At 38.1% G+C, this 21,232-nt stretch overlaps 1 protein-coding gene across 1 annotated transcript; it reads left to right on the top strand.

Moving 5' to 3' along the window:
- Positions 1 to 423: 423 nt before the first annotated feature.
- Positions 424 to 19,343, top strand: swap70a (switching B cell complex subunit SWAP70a). The gene is made up of 12 exons (XM_017707287.2): positions 424 to 582; positions 2,435 to 2,575; positions 5,305 to 5,475; positions 5,589 to 5,816; positions 9,007 to 9,153; positions 9,248 to 9,356; positions 9,602 to 9,783; positions 13,194 to 13,301; positions 13,914 to 14,080; positions 15,917 to 16,115; positions 18,802 to 18,898; positions 19,168 to 19,343. Exons 1-12 carry the CDS (start codon positions 487 to 489, stop codon positions 19,284 to 19,286), a joined length of 1,764 nt encoding a protein of 587 aa, XP_017562776.1. The 5' UTR covers positions 424 to 486; the 3' UTR covers positions 19,287 to 19,343.
- The last annotated feature ends 1,889 nt before the right edge of the window (positions 19,344 to 21,232 follow it).

Below are 21,232 nucleotides of genomic sequence, written 5' to 3'. Positions count from 1 at the left end.
GAGTGGCCTGCTGTGACATCATCAGTGTCAGTTAGAATTAGAAGTTCTAGAACATTCCGCCATTCATTCTTATGGGCGATTTTTTAAAACTTAATTTCATTAAAAATTACCAATCCGGTCGACTCCAGAGATACATAGCACAGGTCACAGCGCCGAGACCTTCGAAACGCAGTTTGAACGGAGTCTGTACGTTAAGCGGTTCGGGCTGTATTAATCGCAGAAAAGTGTGGAAGAAGAATAAGAAGTATGAGAGAGGACAGTGGAGCGCTTTTTCAAGCGCTCTAATTACTAATCCAGTAGTTTTAAATGAGTATGTATTACTAATTTGAGTAACTGTGTGGTAGTTAAGATAAAGCACTCATGCAGATGCTGTGAGGAGTCCAGCCCTCAGAGCCGCTCTCAGTCACATGACTCGGTGGATGTTACCGCAGTTCAGCGGCGCTGAGGCAGCTGTCCCGAGGCAGGTGGAGGGTTACCGCGGGTAAAATGGTGCACCGAGACGAGATCCTGAAGCCAGTATGGCACGCGTTTGCTGCCCTGGACGTAGACCGAACTGGCAAAGTCTCCAAATCCCAGCTTAAGGTGAGAGCAGCAAAAAACACCAAATGAAACTTAATCCTTTGTGTTTCCTTGTTTTGCCTGAGGCGCCAGAAGACAACTGCTGCACCATTTAAGGTGGAACGGAATAATTAGAACATTGAAGGGGCGAACAGGAAACTGACTTCAGCCTGAAGCGACATTAACGACACTGTTAATGCTAAAATATAGCACAACACAAGGCTGACAGACTGGCCCACTTTTTAACACTTTCCTGAGGTAATGTAAATAAAGTTGGACGTACCTGAGTACATAGTTCAGATATTTGCTGCTTTTATTCGATATAAATGTTATTTATATGATCATATCCAGGCAGTTTTGCACGTTTCCACCTCAGGTAATGTTACACGAAATACCAGAATTAGGTTAGATTGGTTTGCCGTCTTCTTATACATCACCTTTATCATTGTCATAATACTATAGTTTGACTAATATGTGCTGTTTTGTGACTATTTAGGCTTGCATTTTGATATTTTCTGGCCTACCGGTTCCAGAAAATGACATTTAACAGAAATGCCACTTCTCACAACGTTACACAGAATGGGGGGCTGCTGTCGCCTGTTTGAAACTAAAAGGATCACTTCATGTTTTTTATTTATAGAAGGGTGGTTTATGCTTGAGTAGCCTTGCAGAAATGAGGAAGATTACAGAAAAAAATATCTTCGTGAGAAATAGTCTTTGCTGAACCTTTGCTGGGTTCCTGGGTGTTTTCATGATCTGGCTTCAGCAGAGGTGGACGAAGTTAAAAAAACATGTACTTAGATACTCAAGGTAAAATATTACTTGAGTAAAAGTAGAAGTTCCTCCCTTTAGACCTCCACTTAAGTAAAAGTACTAAAGTATTTACCTTCAAATGTACTTAAGTTTCAAAAGTAAAAGTACTAAAAGATTAATTATGGCTTTATGTCCTGTTATCATTTTTATAACAATTCTGGCTTCATGAACTCATTGTAGGTGAAAGTCCTCCAGTGTCTCTCTTGGTAAACCAGTCTTTTAATAGAACGTCATTAATTAGTGACGCTGATGTTTATTAAAATGATCATAAGCACAAAACACTGAAGGTAAACAGTTTCCATCAGGAAGAACCGAGTGGCTCTAAAATCACTTTTTACAAACAAGCAAAGTTTCAGTTTAAGATTTATTTACAACTTAGTTCCAAGTTTAAGTTTAATAAAAACTGGCTTTAAACTCAGGATCACAATGAGTTCCTTTACTATTTTGATCTGTAGGCCTCTGTTCATAAACATAAACCAGCCCAAACTAATTCACTATAAAATGAAATAGTGTTTGTATAAATTCAGAAAAAAGCCGCGTCAGTCACGACTGCATATGTGTCCATATTTCTATATTGTGCTCTATTTACACAAAGTTAGGTTAGTTCATCATTTATGTTATAGAATAGACTCTCCCAAAATTTTACACTGCTGCACTGATGTTGAACCGTGTGCTGCACTGGGTCGTTATGACCAACAGGCCAAAACAAGCTCAAAATAAAGTGGCCGCTGTGCCCTGATTGGTGTTTTTGCTTTGTGCTTCTTTTGTTTTGACATGTTACATTTTTATACACACAGAAACCAAAAGGAACAACAGATTTCTCAAAATGTAGTGGAGGAAAAAGTCAGATATTAGCCTTTGAAATGTAGTGGAGTGAAAGTAAGAACGTCAGTACAGATACAGGAAAAAAGCTGCTTAAGTACAGAAACTAATTACATTTACTTAGTTACTGTCCACCAGTTGCCTTCAGATAGCAGGCTCTGCAGTAGCACTGCCACCTGATTCAGACTGATTAAGGTGAAAGCTCAGCTCATTCGTGTCACGTTATGTGTGTGTTTCTAAGGTTCTGTCTCAGAACCTGTGCACGGTGCTGAAGATCCCTCATAAGACCTCCGATCTGGAGGAGCACTTTAAGGATGATGACGAGGGTCCAGTGTCCACTCAAGGCTACATGCCCTATCTCAACCGCTTCATCCTGGACAAGGTACACAGGCCTCCTCACATCCTCCTCCTCTTCTTCCCAACAAAGCATCTTCTACAGTTCGTGTTTTACTGCTTCTGCTGTTTTGAGTTGCAGTGAGATGTGCTCTGTTAAAAAGCAGTATTTGGTGTCTTTTTTCATGACACCACGATATGCAGGGCGGCGGTGTTTCTGTGGCCTCCTATGATGTTATTATTTCCACAACTAATCCACCAAGCCAAAGTGTAAAAGGTGAAGATGCAATAAAATGAAACATTTATAATACAATCACAGGTTTACCGCTAATGGGAAATGCTGACAGTGATTATTATAAATAATTATTATTAGAGATAATAATTCTCTCTCCCTCTCTCTCTCTCTCTCTCTCTCTCTCTCTATATATATATATATATATATATATATATATTTATATATTTGTATTATAATGCATACTAATAATGACAACCACTTGGTTATTGTCCTCTGTGCCCCCAGATACGTAGAGATTTGTTTAAATCCTTCACCACCACACCTGAAATAAAAATAAATAAATAGTTGACAAGCCATAAATAATACCTAATCGTTATTATACATAATGATTTTTATAGATAATACTGCTACTACTAATACTACTACTACTAATAATAATCATTGTGTATAATAACCGTTATGTATTATACACAATGATTATTACAGATAATTATCATTATAAAAAAATAATTGAATAATTCTGTATCTATATATTAGTGTAGATAATAATGGAATACTTATTTTATTCATATTATTTGTATTTTTTGTCAAACATTTGTCTTTTTCTGAGCAGATAAGTATTTACAGCCCAATTAAATGCATGTTATTTTTACATATAATCTTTTCAGGTGCCTAAAACATGTGCAAAGTACTTTATATACAGTTGTGCACAATCAGTTCTTACTTAGGATTGTGAACATCTGGCTGGGAAAATGTCCCGTAAACCACACAGATCCTACTCATGCTTTATTTGTTGAGTTGGATCTGGTGCTGTGGCTTACCTCGGGGCACAAAAATACTTTGAGAACTCTTTTATTCCGTGCAAGATTTCTATGATAAATTCTAAAGTAAACTAATGAAATAAAAAAAAATCTACATTTGATGTAATTTTCTCTGAGAACTGGTGTATTTGATGCTTATTTGTTCTTGTAAGCATGTTTTTTTTGCCATTTTAATTTTCCTGTGCTAACTGGTAAAGACAAAGCTTACTTTCCAGAAATGCATAGAGCTTTATTCTATTAAATTCTGTTCTCCTTAATCTGGTGTGCTGCTAATGGAATTTAACAAATCCATGCAAAGGCTGGAGTGCATTGAGAAGTAGTGATAACAGCAATAATAGATGCATTACTTTGGATGAATAGAGATGAGAACTGTGCTAAGCATCACTGTATCTGAATGTGTGATGTTTCAAAAAGCTGTAATAAACATGTCAGTTCATTCCCTATTTGCACAAAACATTATACATACCCTTCTTAAAGAATATACGTAATTTTTAAAGTACATTTTGAGCTCTTGCATGGAATGGAGGGTATTAAAAGGAGGGTAGTCAAGTTATAAATGTCTACCATGTCTAGTGTAAAGGATTTCATGTTAGATGATGCCGTAATAATATCTGGTTGGACATATTATTAATGTGGTACCTATTATATGATCCCAGAAAAAGAATTTTTGAATTTACTTGAATCAAATGTGTCCAGCATTTCCACATGAAAAAATACATTACATCAGCACAATGACATGTGCTCAGAAGATATATTTTATTCATGTGGACTTGATGTACACAGTTGCAACAAGTAAATTTAATGTAGGGATGTACTATGTTATCAGAATCATAATCAGTATCGGCAAATAATCACTGTGTAAATTTATAATTGGCGTCGAACAGATGGTGACATATTAAATGTGACTAATATTTCAACCCGAAGTTTGATGACATATTTGTTTAATTATTTTTATTATTTGTATAATATGAGATGCTGGGCTACTGTTCTACTGTATATCTGCATTTTGTTGATTTTATTGCAAAGAAATAAATGTTATATCTCTCCATAATGCTAATTCAAGTAAATGTAGTCCCACAATCTGCCACAATTCCTTTATTGGCGCATCTCCACTTTATTTCATAATTTTTTTCAATGTATGATGAGAATATTTCTCAAATTAACCCTACTATTAACTCAAGTTCTACACTAGTATTAATATCAGTACTTATACTAATAACTATATTTGTAGCGGGAGTAACTTGTGGTCAGTGACACCCAGATAACAATTATGCTGAAGTTTGCCACAGTCCAGAGTGCTGACCTAAAAGAGGGCAAAAGCAGTCAGCATAGTGCTGACTTCTTTCTTCCACTTACTCATATGACATGAGACTTTGTCACTTTAAAGCTGATATTTTTAGCTGTACCACTCTTTATGGGTTGAGTTAGAGTTCTGTCTGTATGAAGGGTTTAGTTTCTCTCAAAAAAAACAGTAAATGTCTGTGTTTCTAAATACATTTTACTCATATTTACTTAAAGGAGACATTAATACTAATCTCATTGGAATCCTTTACCTTGTTTTTCCTTTTGATAATTGGCAGGTTCAGAAATATTGGGTGTAACGACTATTCAGCTGCTCTTTCAAAGCCTTTGCTTTGATGAAATGATGCAGTATTCCATACAATCATGTATTTCTGTTGATACAGATAAAATTGTGTTAAATTGACTGCTTTTTAATTGCAGGTCCAGGGCAACTTTGATTTTATGGAGCTGAACAGAATGTGCTGGACGTTGTGTTCTCGTAAGAAAGCCAACTTTAGCATGCTCATCTCAGACAATGATGCCTTCAAAGTCTGGTGTATTTTCAACTTCTTGTCTGAAGAACATTATCCCCTAGTTATAGTCATAGAAGAGGTGACTTTCATGCTTTACTTCAGACTTATGCCAGTACTTTCTTGCTCATTTCATCATTTGAATCCTGAGAGTTGTCTCATGTCTATTAAAATATGGTTGTTTCTTCCAATCAGATTGAGTATTTCCTGCGGAAGCTGATAGAAGCCATAGGTAGTGACTGGAATGAGGGTAGATTTGTGGACTACAAGGTTCAACTAAGCGCAAAGAAGAATTGTTTACGTGTCTGGGAGCTTATTGAGCTGGTGGGCATGAGCTACTTTACCAAGGGCATGGAGCGCCAGACGATCTCTATGGGCATCAATGAAGTCTTTCAGGAGCTCATTCTCAATATTCTGAAACAGGTAAGGGTGTCCATGATGTTTAACTTTTAAATGCTCAGCTCATGACCTAGACAATTAACATATTTTGTTGATTTTTGAAGTGAAAATAAATTACACATCTTCACATTTTTAATGCCCACTGCAACTGTTCAGTTACTGAATTTAACATATTGGGGAAAAAACATGTGGCACGAGGAAACGTTTTTATATTTTACATTAAGATTTTATATGTTTCAGTTTTTCCAATATGTAAATTTCAGAAAAGAAATAGAAATTGTGCACTAAAATGTACAGAAAAAAAATGCGCACACACACACACACACACACACACACACACACATATATATATATATATATATATATAGCGAGAGAGAGAGAGAGAGAGAGAGAGAGAGAGAGAGAGAAAGGTGTTGTTTAAATGTGAATTTTCTGTAAACGGGTCATTTAACAGTAAGAAGGCCTCAGGCTGGGAGACCCTCTTCACTACATAGTTATTTCCTTCTCCAACTCTCCTTTATTAGTTTGATAAGAGGTTGATTATTACCTAATGATTAATATAACTCAGGTGTGACAGGTCAAGGATAACACAAAACTGTGTGGCAAAGGACTGAACTTGGGAAACACTGGCCTAAGCAATTATACTTTTTGCATGTATAAGAATTACAAATATCTGGACTCACTTGCCATATAAATAAATAGTGTTATTTTATTCTATTTCAGCTTATATTGAAATGCTATTAGCCAAGACACCTGAAGGTATTTTTAGGATGTTCTGTTCAATATTTCCTTTTTTCTGAACACCAAATTGTTATTAGGTGATTAATAATATACTGTAATTATCTATTTATAGTCATTTCCTGATTATGTACCTGAAATTTGATTACCACATTATGCTCACAACATGCACACCTTCTAATTATTGTTTCAGCCACACTTATTGCCAACGTATGTAAACTCAAGCGTAAAGCAATGCGTTCTCTATATACAGACATTGGCAGTAAAATAGTTCGCACTGAAGAGCGCAGTGACTTTATACAGGCACTGTCATAGCATGCCGTGAGTCAGTTCATGAAATTTCTGACCTGCTAGACGCAGCGGCACATAAGCCTAAGATCACTATGTACAACCCCAATTCCAATGAAGTTGGGACGTTGTGTAAAACATAAATAAAAACAGAATATGGTGATTTGCAAATCCTTTTCAACCTATATTGAATTGAATACACTACCTTAAATTCCTTGCAATTGCACGTTGAGAAATGTTGTTTTTAAACTGTAGACTATTTGCTCACGGAGTTGTTCACAAAGTGGTGAACCTAGCCCCATCCTTGCTTGTGAACAACTGAGCCTTTCAGGGATGCTCCCTTTATGCCCAATCATGACACTCACCTGTTTCCAATTAACCTATTCACCTGTGGAATGTTCCAAACAGGTGTTTTTTTTTTAGCATTCCTCAACTTTCCCAGTCTTTTGTTGCCCCTGTCCCAACTTCTTTGGAATATGTTGCAGGCATCAAATTCAAAATGAGTGAATATTTGCAAAAAACAATGAAGTTTATCCGTTTGAACATTAAATATCTTGTCTTTGTAGTGTATTCAATTGAATATAGATTGAAAAGGATTTGCAAATCATCATATTCTGTTTTTATTTGTTTTACACAACGTCCCAACTTCATTGGAATTGGGGTTGTACAATGCCAAGCATTGGCTGGAGTGGTTTAAAGCACTGGACCCTGAAGCAGTGGAAATGGTTCTCTGAAGTGATGAATCACAAATCACAATCTGGCAGACTGGGTTTGGCAGATGCCAGGGTCTAGGAGAACCCTGCCTATCAGAATGCGTGGTGTCAACAGTAAAGTTTGGTGGAGGAGGGATAATGGGCTATGATGTCTTTCAGAGTTTGGGCTTAGCTGCTTAGTTCCAATAAATAACAATGTTAACGCTACTAAGACATTTTAGACAATTGGATGCTTCCAGTTGTGTGGCAGTAGTTTGGGGAAGGTACTTTACTATCCCGGCATGAATGTGCCCCTGTGCATAAGGAGAGGTCCATCACTAATATGATTTTATGAGTTTGGTGTGAAGGAAAGTCTGGCGGCCTGCACAGAGCCCTGACCTCAACTCCACTGAATGCCTTTGGGATGAATTGGAAAGTCATTTTTGAGCCAGAACCTTTTGTCCAGCAGCAGTACCTGACCTCATGAGTCCTGGACCTCACAAATGCTCTTTTGACTGAATGGACACAAATTCCCACAGGCACATTCCAAAATGTTGCAGAAAGGAAGTGGAGAGGCTGTTATAGCTGCTAGTCTATATTATTATTATGGTCCATCTATACTATATTATGTCCATGGTTTTGGAATGGGATGCATGCCCAACATGCTTATATATAGGTGCAATGATCAGATGTCCACATACTTTTGACCATATAGTGTATATGTTTAAGAGAACTGCCACACAGTTAATATATTTCATCAAATTAATACCCCCTGTCTTGTTTGCTCATTTTCTAGTTTTCAGCAACAGTGGCTTCATGCTCCAATCAGTCTACATGGACCATTCTGCCAAATTAGTTCAAACTGCGGCCCCACAGTAAAAAAAAAATAAATAAAAATTTTAATGCTGCCCACAATTTCATATCAATACCAAAGAGTTTTAGTCCACTAGAGTAGGGGGCTTATTTTAGCCACACCCCTAATTTTAGAGCAGGAAATGAGGTTGCATCTCTGTCTCTCATGGCCACATGTTGAGCAGTTAGATCCATTGTTTTGAGGTAAATGTGTCCCAAAGTCTGAAAATCAGCCTGGAACATTAAGAATCATCACTACTGAAACACATATTTTTCTGCAGTTAAAGAAATTGTTTTGTGTTTTATTGAAAAATAGTATGATTTATGTGTGTGAAACTGTTCACAACTGTATTTGCCTGTCATGAACTGGCTAGTGTTTTTGAATTATACTCCAAATGAGCTAAAATTGTCACAATTGAAACAGTAACTACTGAAGCATTTAGTAAATAGTTACTTGTATTATGATTGTTTTGTCCAAAATGCAGGCGAATGAATAATCTATCATATTTAGCATATATCTAAGTAAATAGTTCCAGCTTCTTCATGATTGTAGCCTTTCTCTTGTTCATACAGCTCATGGATATTTTTATACTAGTCATATGTTTATATACCTGTGCATGTGTGTGTGTGTTATGATCATGCAGGGCTATATGACCAAAAAAGGCCACAAAAGAAAAAACTGGACCGAGCGCTGGTTCGAGCTGCGTCCCGATTCACTCTCGTACTATGAAAGTGAGGATCTTCTTGAGCAGAAAGGCTATATTTTGCTTGATCGTCACTGTTCTGTAGAGGTGAGAGATTGACTGTTGAGCCTGTTGTTTCTGTGGTTTAAATATGACACTCAACAAGTAGCGCTGGATTGTTTAAAATCTTTGCTTTGTGCAGTCTTTACCAGAAAAAGATGGGAAGAAAAACCTCTTCATCATCAAATCCGCAGAAAAAAGTTTGGAGATCAGTGCTCCTGACAAAAAGAAACGGCAAGAGTGGATTCAAGGTAGCCCAGCATGATACTTTTCCTAGTGTGAAGTAAAGTCGGGGTTATGGTTTGACTTTTGTAGTGTGAGGGTGTGGTATGGTATGATTTTTGGAGGTCATGGTTTCAGTATGAAAAGTTAATGCTGCAGTGCATATTTTTCAAGTTTCAGACAAATGTCACTTTTTGACCAAATAATTTTAATAATTTAATAATTTGCAAATAATTCCTGTGTGTGTGACTATGAATGTTGGTGTTTGTGCTAGCTGTGCAGGATTGCATTAACCGGCTGAGACACGGTCTGTCTGCCCCGCACCGCGAGGCTCGGCAGCGGCGCAAGGAGCTCCGCAGTCGGTTGCAGGCAGAGCAGGACCAGATGGAGGGCAGGATGAAGGAGCTGCAGCTGGCCAACGAAAGGAAGCAAAGCCAACTGGAGACCATGAGGAAGGTACTGTAGCCCATTCCATTCCATTTACCCTACATGTGGATAGGGATGCTCTCCCAGAACAACTTGAGAGCTGGAGAAAATAAAACCATCTAAACTGTAATTACTTTCTAGATTACAACAAAAATGGCTGGTTTCATAAATGTTTGCTGTTGATGTTTGTCCCGTTTTGTTTTTTTTGTTTGTTTGTTTTGTTTTTGGCAAAATAACATACAATACTAGTGAAAAGTAGTGAAAAGGTTTTTCATTTAACATGTTTCTGAATAGTAGTGTGGGAATCAAAACGATGAAGTAACACATATGGTATCATGTAGACACTAAAAAAGAGCAAATCAATGTGTCTTCCATTTTATATTCTTTTAGAAATGAGTCCTCTTTTGCTTTAATGCAGCTTGGCATTCTCTCAAGCAGCTAATGAGGAGCCACCTGGGATGCTTTTCCAACAGGACTGTTGGAGGCCTTGTTGTTGCTGAAAAGAACTTGTTGGGTGGCATTTAAAAAACATACCCTTACTGGCCACTTTATTAGGAACACTTGTACGCAGTCATGCAATGATCTATTCTGCCCATCAGTGCATAAAATCAAGCAGACACAAGTCAAGAGCTTCAGTTATGTTCACATCAAATGTGACTTTGGCAGTGTCATGGCTGGGTTGTTTGAGTAATTTAGAGACAGCTTATCGACATGTAATATTTGGGTCATGGGTCATTTTCAGCACTGCAGTAACACTGATGTGTTGGTGGTGGTGTGTTAGTTTATGTTGCGCTGGTCTGACTGGATCAGACACAGCAGTGCTCCTGGAGTTTTTAAACACCTCAGTGTCACTGCTGGACTGAGAATAGTCCACCAACCAAAAGTATCCAGCCAACAACATCCTGTGACCACTGATGAAGGACTAGAGGCTGACCAGCACAAACTGTGCAGCAGCAGATGAGCTGTCGCCTCTGACTTTACATCTACAAAGTGGACCAACAAGGTAGGAGTGTCTAACAGAGTGGACTTCAGTGTTACTGCGATGTTACTGCAGTGCTGAGAATGACCCACCACCCAATTAGTAGCTGCTCTGTGAGGGTCCATGGGGGTCCTGACCACTGAAGAACAGGGTAAAAGGGGGCAAAATATGCAGAGAAACTGATGGACTACAGTCTGTAACTGTACAGCTACAAAGTGCATTTGTATGGTATGTGGAGCTGATAAAATGGATAAAGAGAGTAGATACAAGGTTGGTGTAGTTAATGAAAGAACAACCACCAAGCACTCTTTTGTGTCATGCAGTCGATTTCTCTCATTCTTTCTTCCTCTCTTTTTGTTCAGCTCTCTTCCACATCCATTTCTGTCTCACAGCCACCACTTCCTCTTCACATTCCATTTCACTTTACCCACCAAGTTTCAGTTTGGCTCACAGCTTTTGTGACAGTGCGTCTTTCAAGACCATTAGTTCCGGTCTCGGAGACTTCCCAAACACTTGCTCTGCTCAGCCTCATTACTACACTTTACTGACACTACTCACACTTCTGTGGGCATCACAGCTGCCAACACATAATTAGTGGAGGTCACAGTCAGTTAAACTCATGTTTTTGAAGCTTATCTGTGTGATAGCTGAAGAAAATCCAACTCATGCAAAGTTTGGACACCTGTGAGCAGTGAACTCATCAGGGCTGGACGCACTGTGGCTGTTTCGGTACATGCACTACTTCCTTTTTGTGTCCCCTGATCTGCTAGGCCAAATCTTTCACTTTTATCTTTTGTATTTCCTCCTATTTGCTTGTTATGCAGCCAGACAATCAAGTCCCACACCACACCAGACAAACTGATCTTTCTAAAAATATCCTGTTGCTTTAAGGTGGATCAGATTACAGTGGTAATATTAATTGCGCTCAAGGAACTGATCACTGAACAAAGAAAGCTTTATGCTTCAGGTTAACTTCTTGAAACCTTGGCTGTTCATTTAAGTTTAAGAGTTATTATTACTTTCCTTTAAGATTTAACATGATAAAAGACAGTGGAGTCCAAAAGTCTGAGACCACATTGAATATCTGATATTTTTTTATTTGAACCCGGAAATAATCGACTGAAAGTTTTAGAATCTTGAACATTTTAAACCAAAAAATGTCGACAACTCTGATGAAAAAGAAATTTCATCATTTAAATTGTCCATGTTGTTGTGAAATTAGCTTTGTTAATTGACCATGTTAAGTCTTCTTTCCATTGGAACACATGTTCAGATGACTCTCAGGTGGGTTTCATCTACTGGTTAGAGACTTTTGTGCAAACTTATGGAGACCATGTCAGCTTGAAAGCACCCTGTTATTAAGGGGGATATACAAAATACTGAGAAATTTTGAAATTCATGTAAACATTCATCATTGTGCTGATTATATCATTTGTAAAGAAAAGCTTTGTTTTGAATTAGAACAGAATGTAAAATAGAAGGATTTTCACCAGTAGTCTCAGACCCCACTGTATGTGTGCACCCACAGGGTAAGATGTCCTCTCCTCCTTGTTCTTGTTCTCTCTCCTAAACAAAGGGTGGGCTAATCTTCACACATTCACTGAAGGTCGAATTAATTCTGAAATTTCATGCTGATGGTCACGTTCTTGGAATCTATTGACCCAGAAATGTTGAGTTCAGATCAAATTTTTTGTCATTGGATAAATGGTGATCTATGCATTTACATTCATTTGCACAGGAATATGGTTGGAACATATAAGTGTGGCAGAGTTGTGCAGAGAACTGTGCATTTGGTATTGAGAGGATTATTTTTCTTTTGAAGTGAAAACGTACTTTGGAGTGAGAAGTCCCTCTAGACATGGGCCAGAATGCTCCCTTTAGTATGGAGAATGTGTTGTGTATGATTTTATGAAGACTTTCTAGAAAAGGGCTCAATGTAGCACCAAAAGAGTTCTTCTATTGTTACGATGTCAAGCTTGTAACAATAGAAGAATCTGTTTCGTTGCTATATAGAACCCTTTTCAGAAAGGTTCTGTATAGAACCATATATAACACATTCACCATCAATCTGAAGAACCCTTTCGCCATGCAAAGAAACCTTCAATCATGTCAATCAAGGGTTCTTTGAGCGTTCACTGTGCTATTTAGAACCATTTACTTGTAATTAACCCTTGAAGAACCATCTGTTTAAAGAGTGCAGATAAGGGGCTTCTTGAACTATTATTAATTAATTAATTAAATGTTGTTCCATTTTGTTTCCCCTGACTGTGTGTAAATGTATGCATCGTCATTCCGTACATTCTGCACTCACACACAGATATAGTTTAGCTATACAGTTAAAGGACTTCATTTTGCCATAATATTTTCATGGGTGAATAGCAGAGCGACATTAATTAATCACTGTATGAGCTGTGTGAACATAATGTGCCATGACCTTTTGCTCTGTGTTAAATGCTGTCAGAACCTGGAGGAGGCAGCTGCAAGGGCTGCTATGGAGGAGCAAAGGAGAATTCGGACCCAGGCAGATCTGCAAAACCGGTACAGGATGGACTTGGAAAGAGAAAAAATGGTAACCACACTTTTCACAGCTTCAAGCATTCTTACAAAACCTCTTTATTCTGCTATTCAACAGGTTTGTTTTCAGAGCAGAAGAAATTTTTTGTGTAACACAAACTGATGATTCGGTCAAAAATCGATTTTACAGCCCAAATAGAGTCAAAAACGAAGACTTGTTTTGGAGTCTGAAGTTTCTTTAGTTTTGTTCTGTTTATATGAAGTCATGGAGGCTTACTCCTCACAAATTAACATGAACTGCATGCCTAAATCATCACACTCTAAGTTGTTTAATTTTACTAAGTTATGGACAAAAATCAAAGATGCCTCCTGCCACTGTTTTTAGCTAAGCCACATACATCCCCTTTTTGACAGTAGTTGGCTATGCCATGAGATTACTTAACAACTTTTTGCATTTTGACGCAAGTTTGTGGTGACTATTTGTTTTAGTATTTGGCCTTGTAGCTCCTGTGCAAAGCTAAAGAAGCAAACCTGGGAAACTTGTGTATGTTTGATTTTGGGGGAAATTATTAATCACAAAGTGTAGGATTTCATCTGGATGCTAACTATGCTGTTGATAAACTGTTGTATCCCAGATGTCTTACAGTTGTGTGTGTATGTGTTTCAGGTGCGGATGCAGATGGAGGAGCAGATGGTTCAGAAGTCCAGTGAAATGGAGCAGTATCTGCAGCGTATGCAGGAGCTGGAGGACATGTACCGTCGTCTGGAGGAGGCACTAGAGGAGGAGAGACAGTCTAGACAGGATGAAGAGGTCCTTCGCAAACTGCAGGCGAGGTACGCCTCCATTTACATCGTGCCTTTTTTTGCAAATCTGCAAAGTTTTGTTACCAAAAATAGTAAGAAACAAATAGCCAATACTGAAATGTTCTAATATTTGGGTGCACTGGCGTGGCACAGTTTTCCACTCACATACTGGATTTTGCTGCCTCGCCCTTTTCACACAGTGTTACTGAAGTTCCTGCTGCTTTTCTGCCTGTGGTCACCAGCTGATGAAATGAATGTTCCTCATATCATAAGAGTAATTGTTTCCATGAGATGTGTATGACAGAAACACCGAACAAGAGCAACACATCTTATCAGCATGAAGCACATCAACCAAGAGGTTGCCCGCACAGGACCAGCCAAACTTTATCACACCCAGCCTACAGTATATAATTATAAAAACCTGTTGTGGTATACTCAGCAAAACTGTTCTTTGTCCTGTTTAACCCATGTGTGGTGTTGATGTGTTTGTTACTCAGTGGTATGTGGACCCACTACATTGTTTCTTTTTTATTAATACAGCCATATCAATTCATGTAAAAATACCAGATGTGTAAAATATCACAAGTGGCCAGCGTAGGGTTCTCCTTTAGCAGCTTAGACAGTCAGCAGCCTGTCCATGTTGTCCACCCACACACACACACACACACACACACACACACACTCACACACACAAACAGCAGGCCATGTAGGAGGAGAACAGAGTGAAGGACACAGCACATCCACACTTTTACTCCCTGCAGGTTCAGCCCAACACCACATGTATAATATAAATGTGTGGGGGGTGAACAGAGTGAAGGCACTGAAAACTAGTTATTTTAAACGCTGTTCACAGAAAATGAGTAAATATTAAGGAATCTGAGGTTGAAATAATAATAAATCGCATATTTTTTTTCCTTTAGTAAACACTGAAAATGGGTTCCACAGACCCCAACACCACACAAGGGTTAAACGGGAATTGTGTTTGCCTGATGTCCTCCAAAATGAATTTAAAATTAGCACCTCAGCTGTATCAGCAGACTATGTTGAAGCTTTCAGTCTCAGTGAAAATGGGCCAATTGTAATGTGCTGATGTTACCTAGCAATGACCACATGATTGAGGGTGTTTTCTCCAGCTACCTGAGATTTGTTTTACTTTTTGTTGCTGTTTGGCTAACGGCAGTATGCTGAATCTAACAGAGTTTGGAATCCACAAGCAGAGACCACATGGACAGCTTCCGGCTGTTGTAAATATGCTTTTTTTTTCAAAGCTAAAAAACTTAAGTATTCATTTAAAAATAGCTACATGTTTCAGTATGTATTCTTCTTTTTTATCATGGTAAATGGTAGGGTAGTGGCCCAGCGCCCAGAATCAATGAAACGGCCCTATTTAGGCATCACCCCCTTCAGTATATCATGTTCATCTTCCTTGGTATGAAGTTTTGCCTAAACAAGGATTGGACTTTTTGTTCTCTGAACTCTTGTTAAAATCAGATTTTGTAAAACGTTTGGTTCAGAAGTGGATTAAACACTTGAAAGGTGTGAATACAGATGAACGCTGTTGTCACATCACATGGCTGGATAAAATAGATTGGATTTGGCATCATTCCCAAGGTAATACTGACACAATGTTTACAGGAATGACATTGTTTTCTTCAGAATAAAACCTGTGTAGACTAAAGACCAAGACAGCATGTTCATATGTATTAAAAACGTTGTGAAAGCTAGGTTTCCATAAAATACTGATGAGTATTGTACTAGGTCACAAACAAACACAGACTCATGTGCACACACCCCTTGGCCTGGATGGCTCGGTTCACTAGTGTGGGTGATCTGTAGATGTTGCTTTTTTTTTTTTTTTTGTCACAGGCTGCTGGAAGAGGAGGTCAGTAAGCGGGCTGAGCTAGAGCAGAGCCACCTGCAGCAACAGCTTGCCATGTCCCAGACCCAGATGGAGAAAGAGCAGTTGGAGAGTCAGAGGCTGGAACAGGAGCGCACCCTGCAGGCTGCCATGATGCAGCTTGAGAGTCTTGAACGACAGAGACAGGGAGCGCTGGAGCAGTATGAGGCCAGTGACTCACTCACTGACATACACCACACAGTGGCTTGCAGAATTGGCCAGATTACATATTTTGTTGGTTTCTGAAGTGAAAAAAAGCAAACACGACCTCTGCATTTTAAAAAATATCACTTTTCTGCAAATGTTAAAGCACACTTAATTGAACTTCCAGTTCATTAGACCATAATTGACCTGTTAGGACTTCCAATGTGGAAAAAAACATATGGACATGCATTTTTATATATTAGAAATACATTGTAATGCATGGCAAAATACATTCCAAACACTAAAGTTTTATGCCTTATTAACCAAATATATTTTAAAATGCATGTATTTTAAAATGTATGGGAAAATATTACACATAGAAGTGTAACCTAAAAAAATTAATCCAGTCATGATTTGATATCTTGTTTATCTGAAATACATTTTAAGTAAGCACTGTCTTGAGGCATATCTAAATGATTAATACAAGGTTCAATGCAAAACACAAAAGGTCAGTAACTTTCGTTCAGTTCATGGATATTAGTTATATCTGTAACCTTTGTTTAAACTACAGACAATTGAAAAATACAATAACAAATACAAATAATTGCATTTTACTAATATATTTAACAAATATATTTTGGGCCATTTTCATACATTGCAAAAATATATTTATAAAAATTTGGAAAATACATTTAAAATTCATTTATAATACATTTAACAAATACATTTTTGGCTATTTTCATATATTGTAAAAATGTATTTGATATATACATTTGAAACGTATATTTTTTCCATATAGGTTGTTAGGCAGATCGAGAATTGTCATTGGGAACTGGCAGCTGATTCCAGAACATAAAAAAATTCTCTTATTCTTCAAACCATCTCCTAAAACGACCATGGGCTCCTCTATGTAGATGGCTGAGGATCTGAAAATTAAGCTAATTGATGCCCATGAAATCGGGGAAACACCATAAAAATACAGCAAAACGCTTCAGTTACTACTTTCTGAAATGTTGTTAAGAAATGGCAGTTAAAGGTAACAAACAAAGCAAAGTCCATTTATGACATCAAAAGACCTGGAGGAAGGTTTAGCCGACATAGTGTGGTGGTGCAGGAGTCTGCTCTGCATTGTTGTTTGCACAAACATGATCTGCATTAAAGAGCCATCAGAAGGAAACCAGCAACTTTCTCACAAAAGTGAATGTCAGACTTACAAAAAAAAATCTAGATGAGCCAGAGACCTTTTGAAAGCAGGGGCTGTGGACTGATGAAATAAAAGTAGGATGCATGGCCTCATTCTTTGGCCACATTCACCAAAGGTTCACAGGCCCAAGAGCGATGCTGAGCAGCACAAGAGTTTTGAAAACTAGAAGTGTTCTGCAAGGGATTCTGACAAATTTACTATTTCATTTTTTCTTATTTTTAAGTTACTCCAATATAAAGTAACTTAGCATTACATTTGCAGAAAAAAATGTTATTTTTAAATTACACTATATTGCCAAAAGCATTCACTTACCCATTCAAATAATTGAATTCAGGAGCTCATTGAATTCCAGCATGGTACAAATAGACGAATCACGCTCTTCTGTCTGGCAGTCCGATGGGCCAGTCTGGGTTTGGCGGTTGCTAGGAGAACTGTACTTGTCTGACTGCATTGTGCCAAGTGTAAAGTTTGGTGGGGGGGTGTGGATTATGGTGTGGGGTTGTTTTTCAGGAGTTGGGCTCGGCCCCTTAGTTCCAGTGAAAGGAATTCTTAATGCTTCAGTACCAAGAGATTTTGGACAATTTCACTATCCCAATTTTGTGGGAACTGTTTGGGGACGGCCCCTTCCTGTTGCAACATGACTGCGCACCAGTGCACAAAACATGGTCCAAGACATGGATGAGCGAGTTTGGTGTGAAAGAACTTGACTGGCCTGCACAGAGTCCTGACCTCAACCCAATAGAACACCTTTGAGATGAATTAGAGCGGAGACTGCGAGCCAGGCCTTCTCGTCCAACATCAGTATCTGACCTCACAAATGCGGTTCTGGAAGAATGGTCAAAAATTCCCATAAACACATTCCTAACCCTTGTGGAAAGTCTTCCCAGAACAGTTGAAGCTGTTATAGCTGCAAAGGGTGGGCCGACATCATATGGATTAAGAATGGGATGTCACTCAAGTTCATATGCACGTGAAGGCAGACAAGCAATATAGTGTATTTAGAAACAACTTTAATTCCTCATTTTCTTGGTGTTTTGTTCTCTCAGCAAAAGACTGCAGATGTTTTTTTTTTGCTTTTGTTGCCGTCTTGTGGCCAAAGTGCAGTTCTGAAAGATGGCAACTGTGTATTAACAACACGGAACAGCCATCCATAGCCAAAAGTGTGCACAATCAGCCTCAGTCTGTATGGGTGGGAAGGGTGGCCCTTCCTCTTGCTGATGTAACAGAACTGGCAGTTATGCCAGACATGGTGCGTCACACTTTTCCCTGGAACTGGACATAAATTGGACTAAAATTTGGTAAACAATTGGGGAAAAAGAAATGCCTGAATGGCTTGAAATAGAAAAAGAAAAATGACTTGTTACAATGACATAAAATCTAGTGAAATGCTGTTAAATTAAATAATGGTAATGCATTAATAAATTAATAATGGAAATAAATATTGAAAATGAATTTATAGTGGAAAAACACTACAGTTTAAGTGAAGATGATTTAATCTAATTGCAGGAGGTTACAAAGAAACTGGAGCAGGCCACTAACAAGACAAGGAGCTGGAAGGATAAAGTCGCCCAACATGAGGGGCTTATTCGACTCATTCAACCAGGTAAGAGAAGGTGGATGGTAGACCTGGGTTTGGACTGAAAGTTCTTTTGACCTGAGTTGAAGATTATTCTGGGGGATTGTTGAGGAGTTGAGGATTACGAGGACTGGGTGGGAGTTAATTACCTTGTTTAAACTAAACCATTTCTAACCATTTTTATTGCTGCTGCTCCTTCCTCCATGCAGAGCTTTTATTCTCAATTATAATTCAACTTAATCAAATATATTATGGTTCTTACATGTTGTCATAACACGGTTGTATGCACTTTTTAGGGAACAAGTGTCCCCAGAAGATGACCAACTGGGGCGCCGCAGCGTTCACCGAGACTGAGCTGAAGGTGAGGGAGAGGTCTTGGCAGGAGAACAAGAACAAGCCAGGCAACGCACTGTAAAAATGATCTGTGTTTACATGTTGACACGTGTAACATAATACAAATTTCTGAACCCTGTCTCTTATTTTCTTATTCAGATGCTGTTATTCCATATTTTTAATATTTCAGTTAACGCTTATATTGGTTATTTATCTTATGTATAAACAACTCTGTTGTTACGTGGATGATTTACCCATTCAGACATTTCACCCCTAAAATTCTATGTAAATATGCTTTACTAAGTAGTTGCAGTGGTGGTCGAAGTTCACAAACCATGAACTTGAGATAAAGTAGAGATGCCCAAGGTAAAATATTACTCCAGCAAAAGTAGAAGTTCCTCCCTTCAGACCTCCACTTGAGTAAAAGTACAAAAGTATTTGCCTTCAAATGTACTTAAGTATCAAAACAAAGTACTTATGGATGTAATGTCCTATTACCATTTTTGTAACAAGACTCTTACCTCATTAACTCATTTTAGGTGAAAACACTCCAGTGTGAGACTAGAGTGTAAAGATGTAGAGTGTAAACCAGGCTTTTAATAGAATGTCATTAATTAGTGATGCTGATGTTTATTAAAATGATCATAAGCACAAAACACTGAAGGTAAGCAGTTTCCATCAGGAAGAACCGAGTGACTCTGAAATCACTTTTTACAAACAATCAAAGTTTCAGTTTAAGATTTATTTACAACTTAGATACAAGTTTAAGTTTAATAAAAACTGGCTTTAAACTCAGGATCACAAATGAGTTTCCTTTACTATGTTGATCTGTAGGTCTCTGTTCATGAACTAAAACTAGCACAAACAAGACCCATGCCAGTCACAAGTGCATGTTTCTATACTGTGGTCTATTTACACAAAGTTGAAATGTGTGCTGCACTGGGTCGGTATGACCAACAAGTCAAAACAAGCTCAAAATAAAGTGACCGCTGGGCCCTGATTGGTGTTCTTGCTTTGTGCTTCTTTTGTTTTGACATGTTACGTTTTTATACACACAGAAACCAAAAGGAACGTCAGATTTCTCAAAATGTAGTGGAGGAAAAAGTCATATATTAGACTTTGAAATATAGTGGAGTGAAAGTAAAAAGTCACCCAGAATGGAAAAACTTCAGATACAGATACACGAAAAAACTATTTAAATAGAGTAACTACATTTACTTAGTCATTGTTCACCATTGCATAGTTGAAACTGAACATTGAAGTATGGCCTTAGTCTGTGGGAGTATGTGTGTAAGTGCATCCACTAGATGTCACTCTTGTAGCTTTTTTAAGCGTACTAGAGAGTCATTCTCAAGTCTGCTGGCCTCTGTTGTTGTGAGTGATAACTGAGTTTGCATCTTGGTGCCAACTTGCATGCATGGTAAGAGCCCTTGAGGGCTTAATGTTTGAGAGCTTACACTCGAGGGCTTAAAGTTTGAGAGCTTACACTCGAGGGCTTAAGGTTTGAGAGCTTACAGATTATACATGTCATGGATCTGCTGAAATTATGTAATTGATGTTACTTGTTTTTATTAGCTTATTTGCTTTCCTACAGTGTCTCAGTATAGATTACGAGCACAATGTAACTCAGTGACAAAGTAAATTAATAAAGAAATGCAGTTTATCTTTTACATCACACCTGAGTAGGTGATTCTTCTCTGCTTTGTTGGTCAGGGAACTGTGAACAAGCCCATCCACTGTAATTAATTGAAGCTTTTATTGCGAGGAATTTTGTGGAAGAGCCCTGTTTGAACAACAAAATGACAAATTAGACACCCTGTGGCCTCGCATTCCTCATGGACATGTGCAAATAAGGATCCTGAGAGCAATTGTGTCATTTGGGACAAGGCCAGTGAATGTATACATGAGACGACAGCATGACAGCATTTGAAAAGTGAAAATGTCCTCTAGCAGCTGGCTGCAGTATAATTTTTAATCCACACCTAAATTTTCAAGTTACTGCAGTAACACTGACGTAGTGGCCACGAT

This window comes from Pygocentrus nattereri, chromosome 15 (assembly GCF_015220715.1).
Source record: "Pygocentrus nattereri isolate fPygNat1 chromosome 15, fPygNat1.pri, whole genome shotgun sequence".
Lineage (NCBI taxonomy): Eukaryota > Metazoa > Chordata > Actinopteri > Characiformes > Serrasalmidae > Pygocentrus > Pygocentrus nattereri.
This window is presented reverse-complemented; position numbering and strand designations above follow the sequence as displayed.

What these genes read in the sequence shown, in the direction of transcription:
- swap70a (XM_017707287.2), top strand. Translation starts at nt 487, where the DNA reads ATGGTGCACCGAGACGAGATCCTGAAGCCAGTATGGCACGCGTTTGCT. An exon ending in TTCTCAATATTCTGAAACAG is followed by an intron (nt 5,817 to 9,006) that starts GTAAGGGTGTCC and finishes ATGATCATGCAG; the next exon opens with GGCTATATGACCAAAAAAGG. An exon ending in AACTGGAGACCATGAGGAAG is followed by an intron (nt 9,784 to 13,193) that starts GTACTGTAGCCC and finishes AAATGCTGTCAG; the next exon opens with AACCTGGAGGAGGCAGCTGC.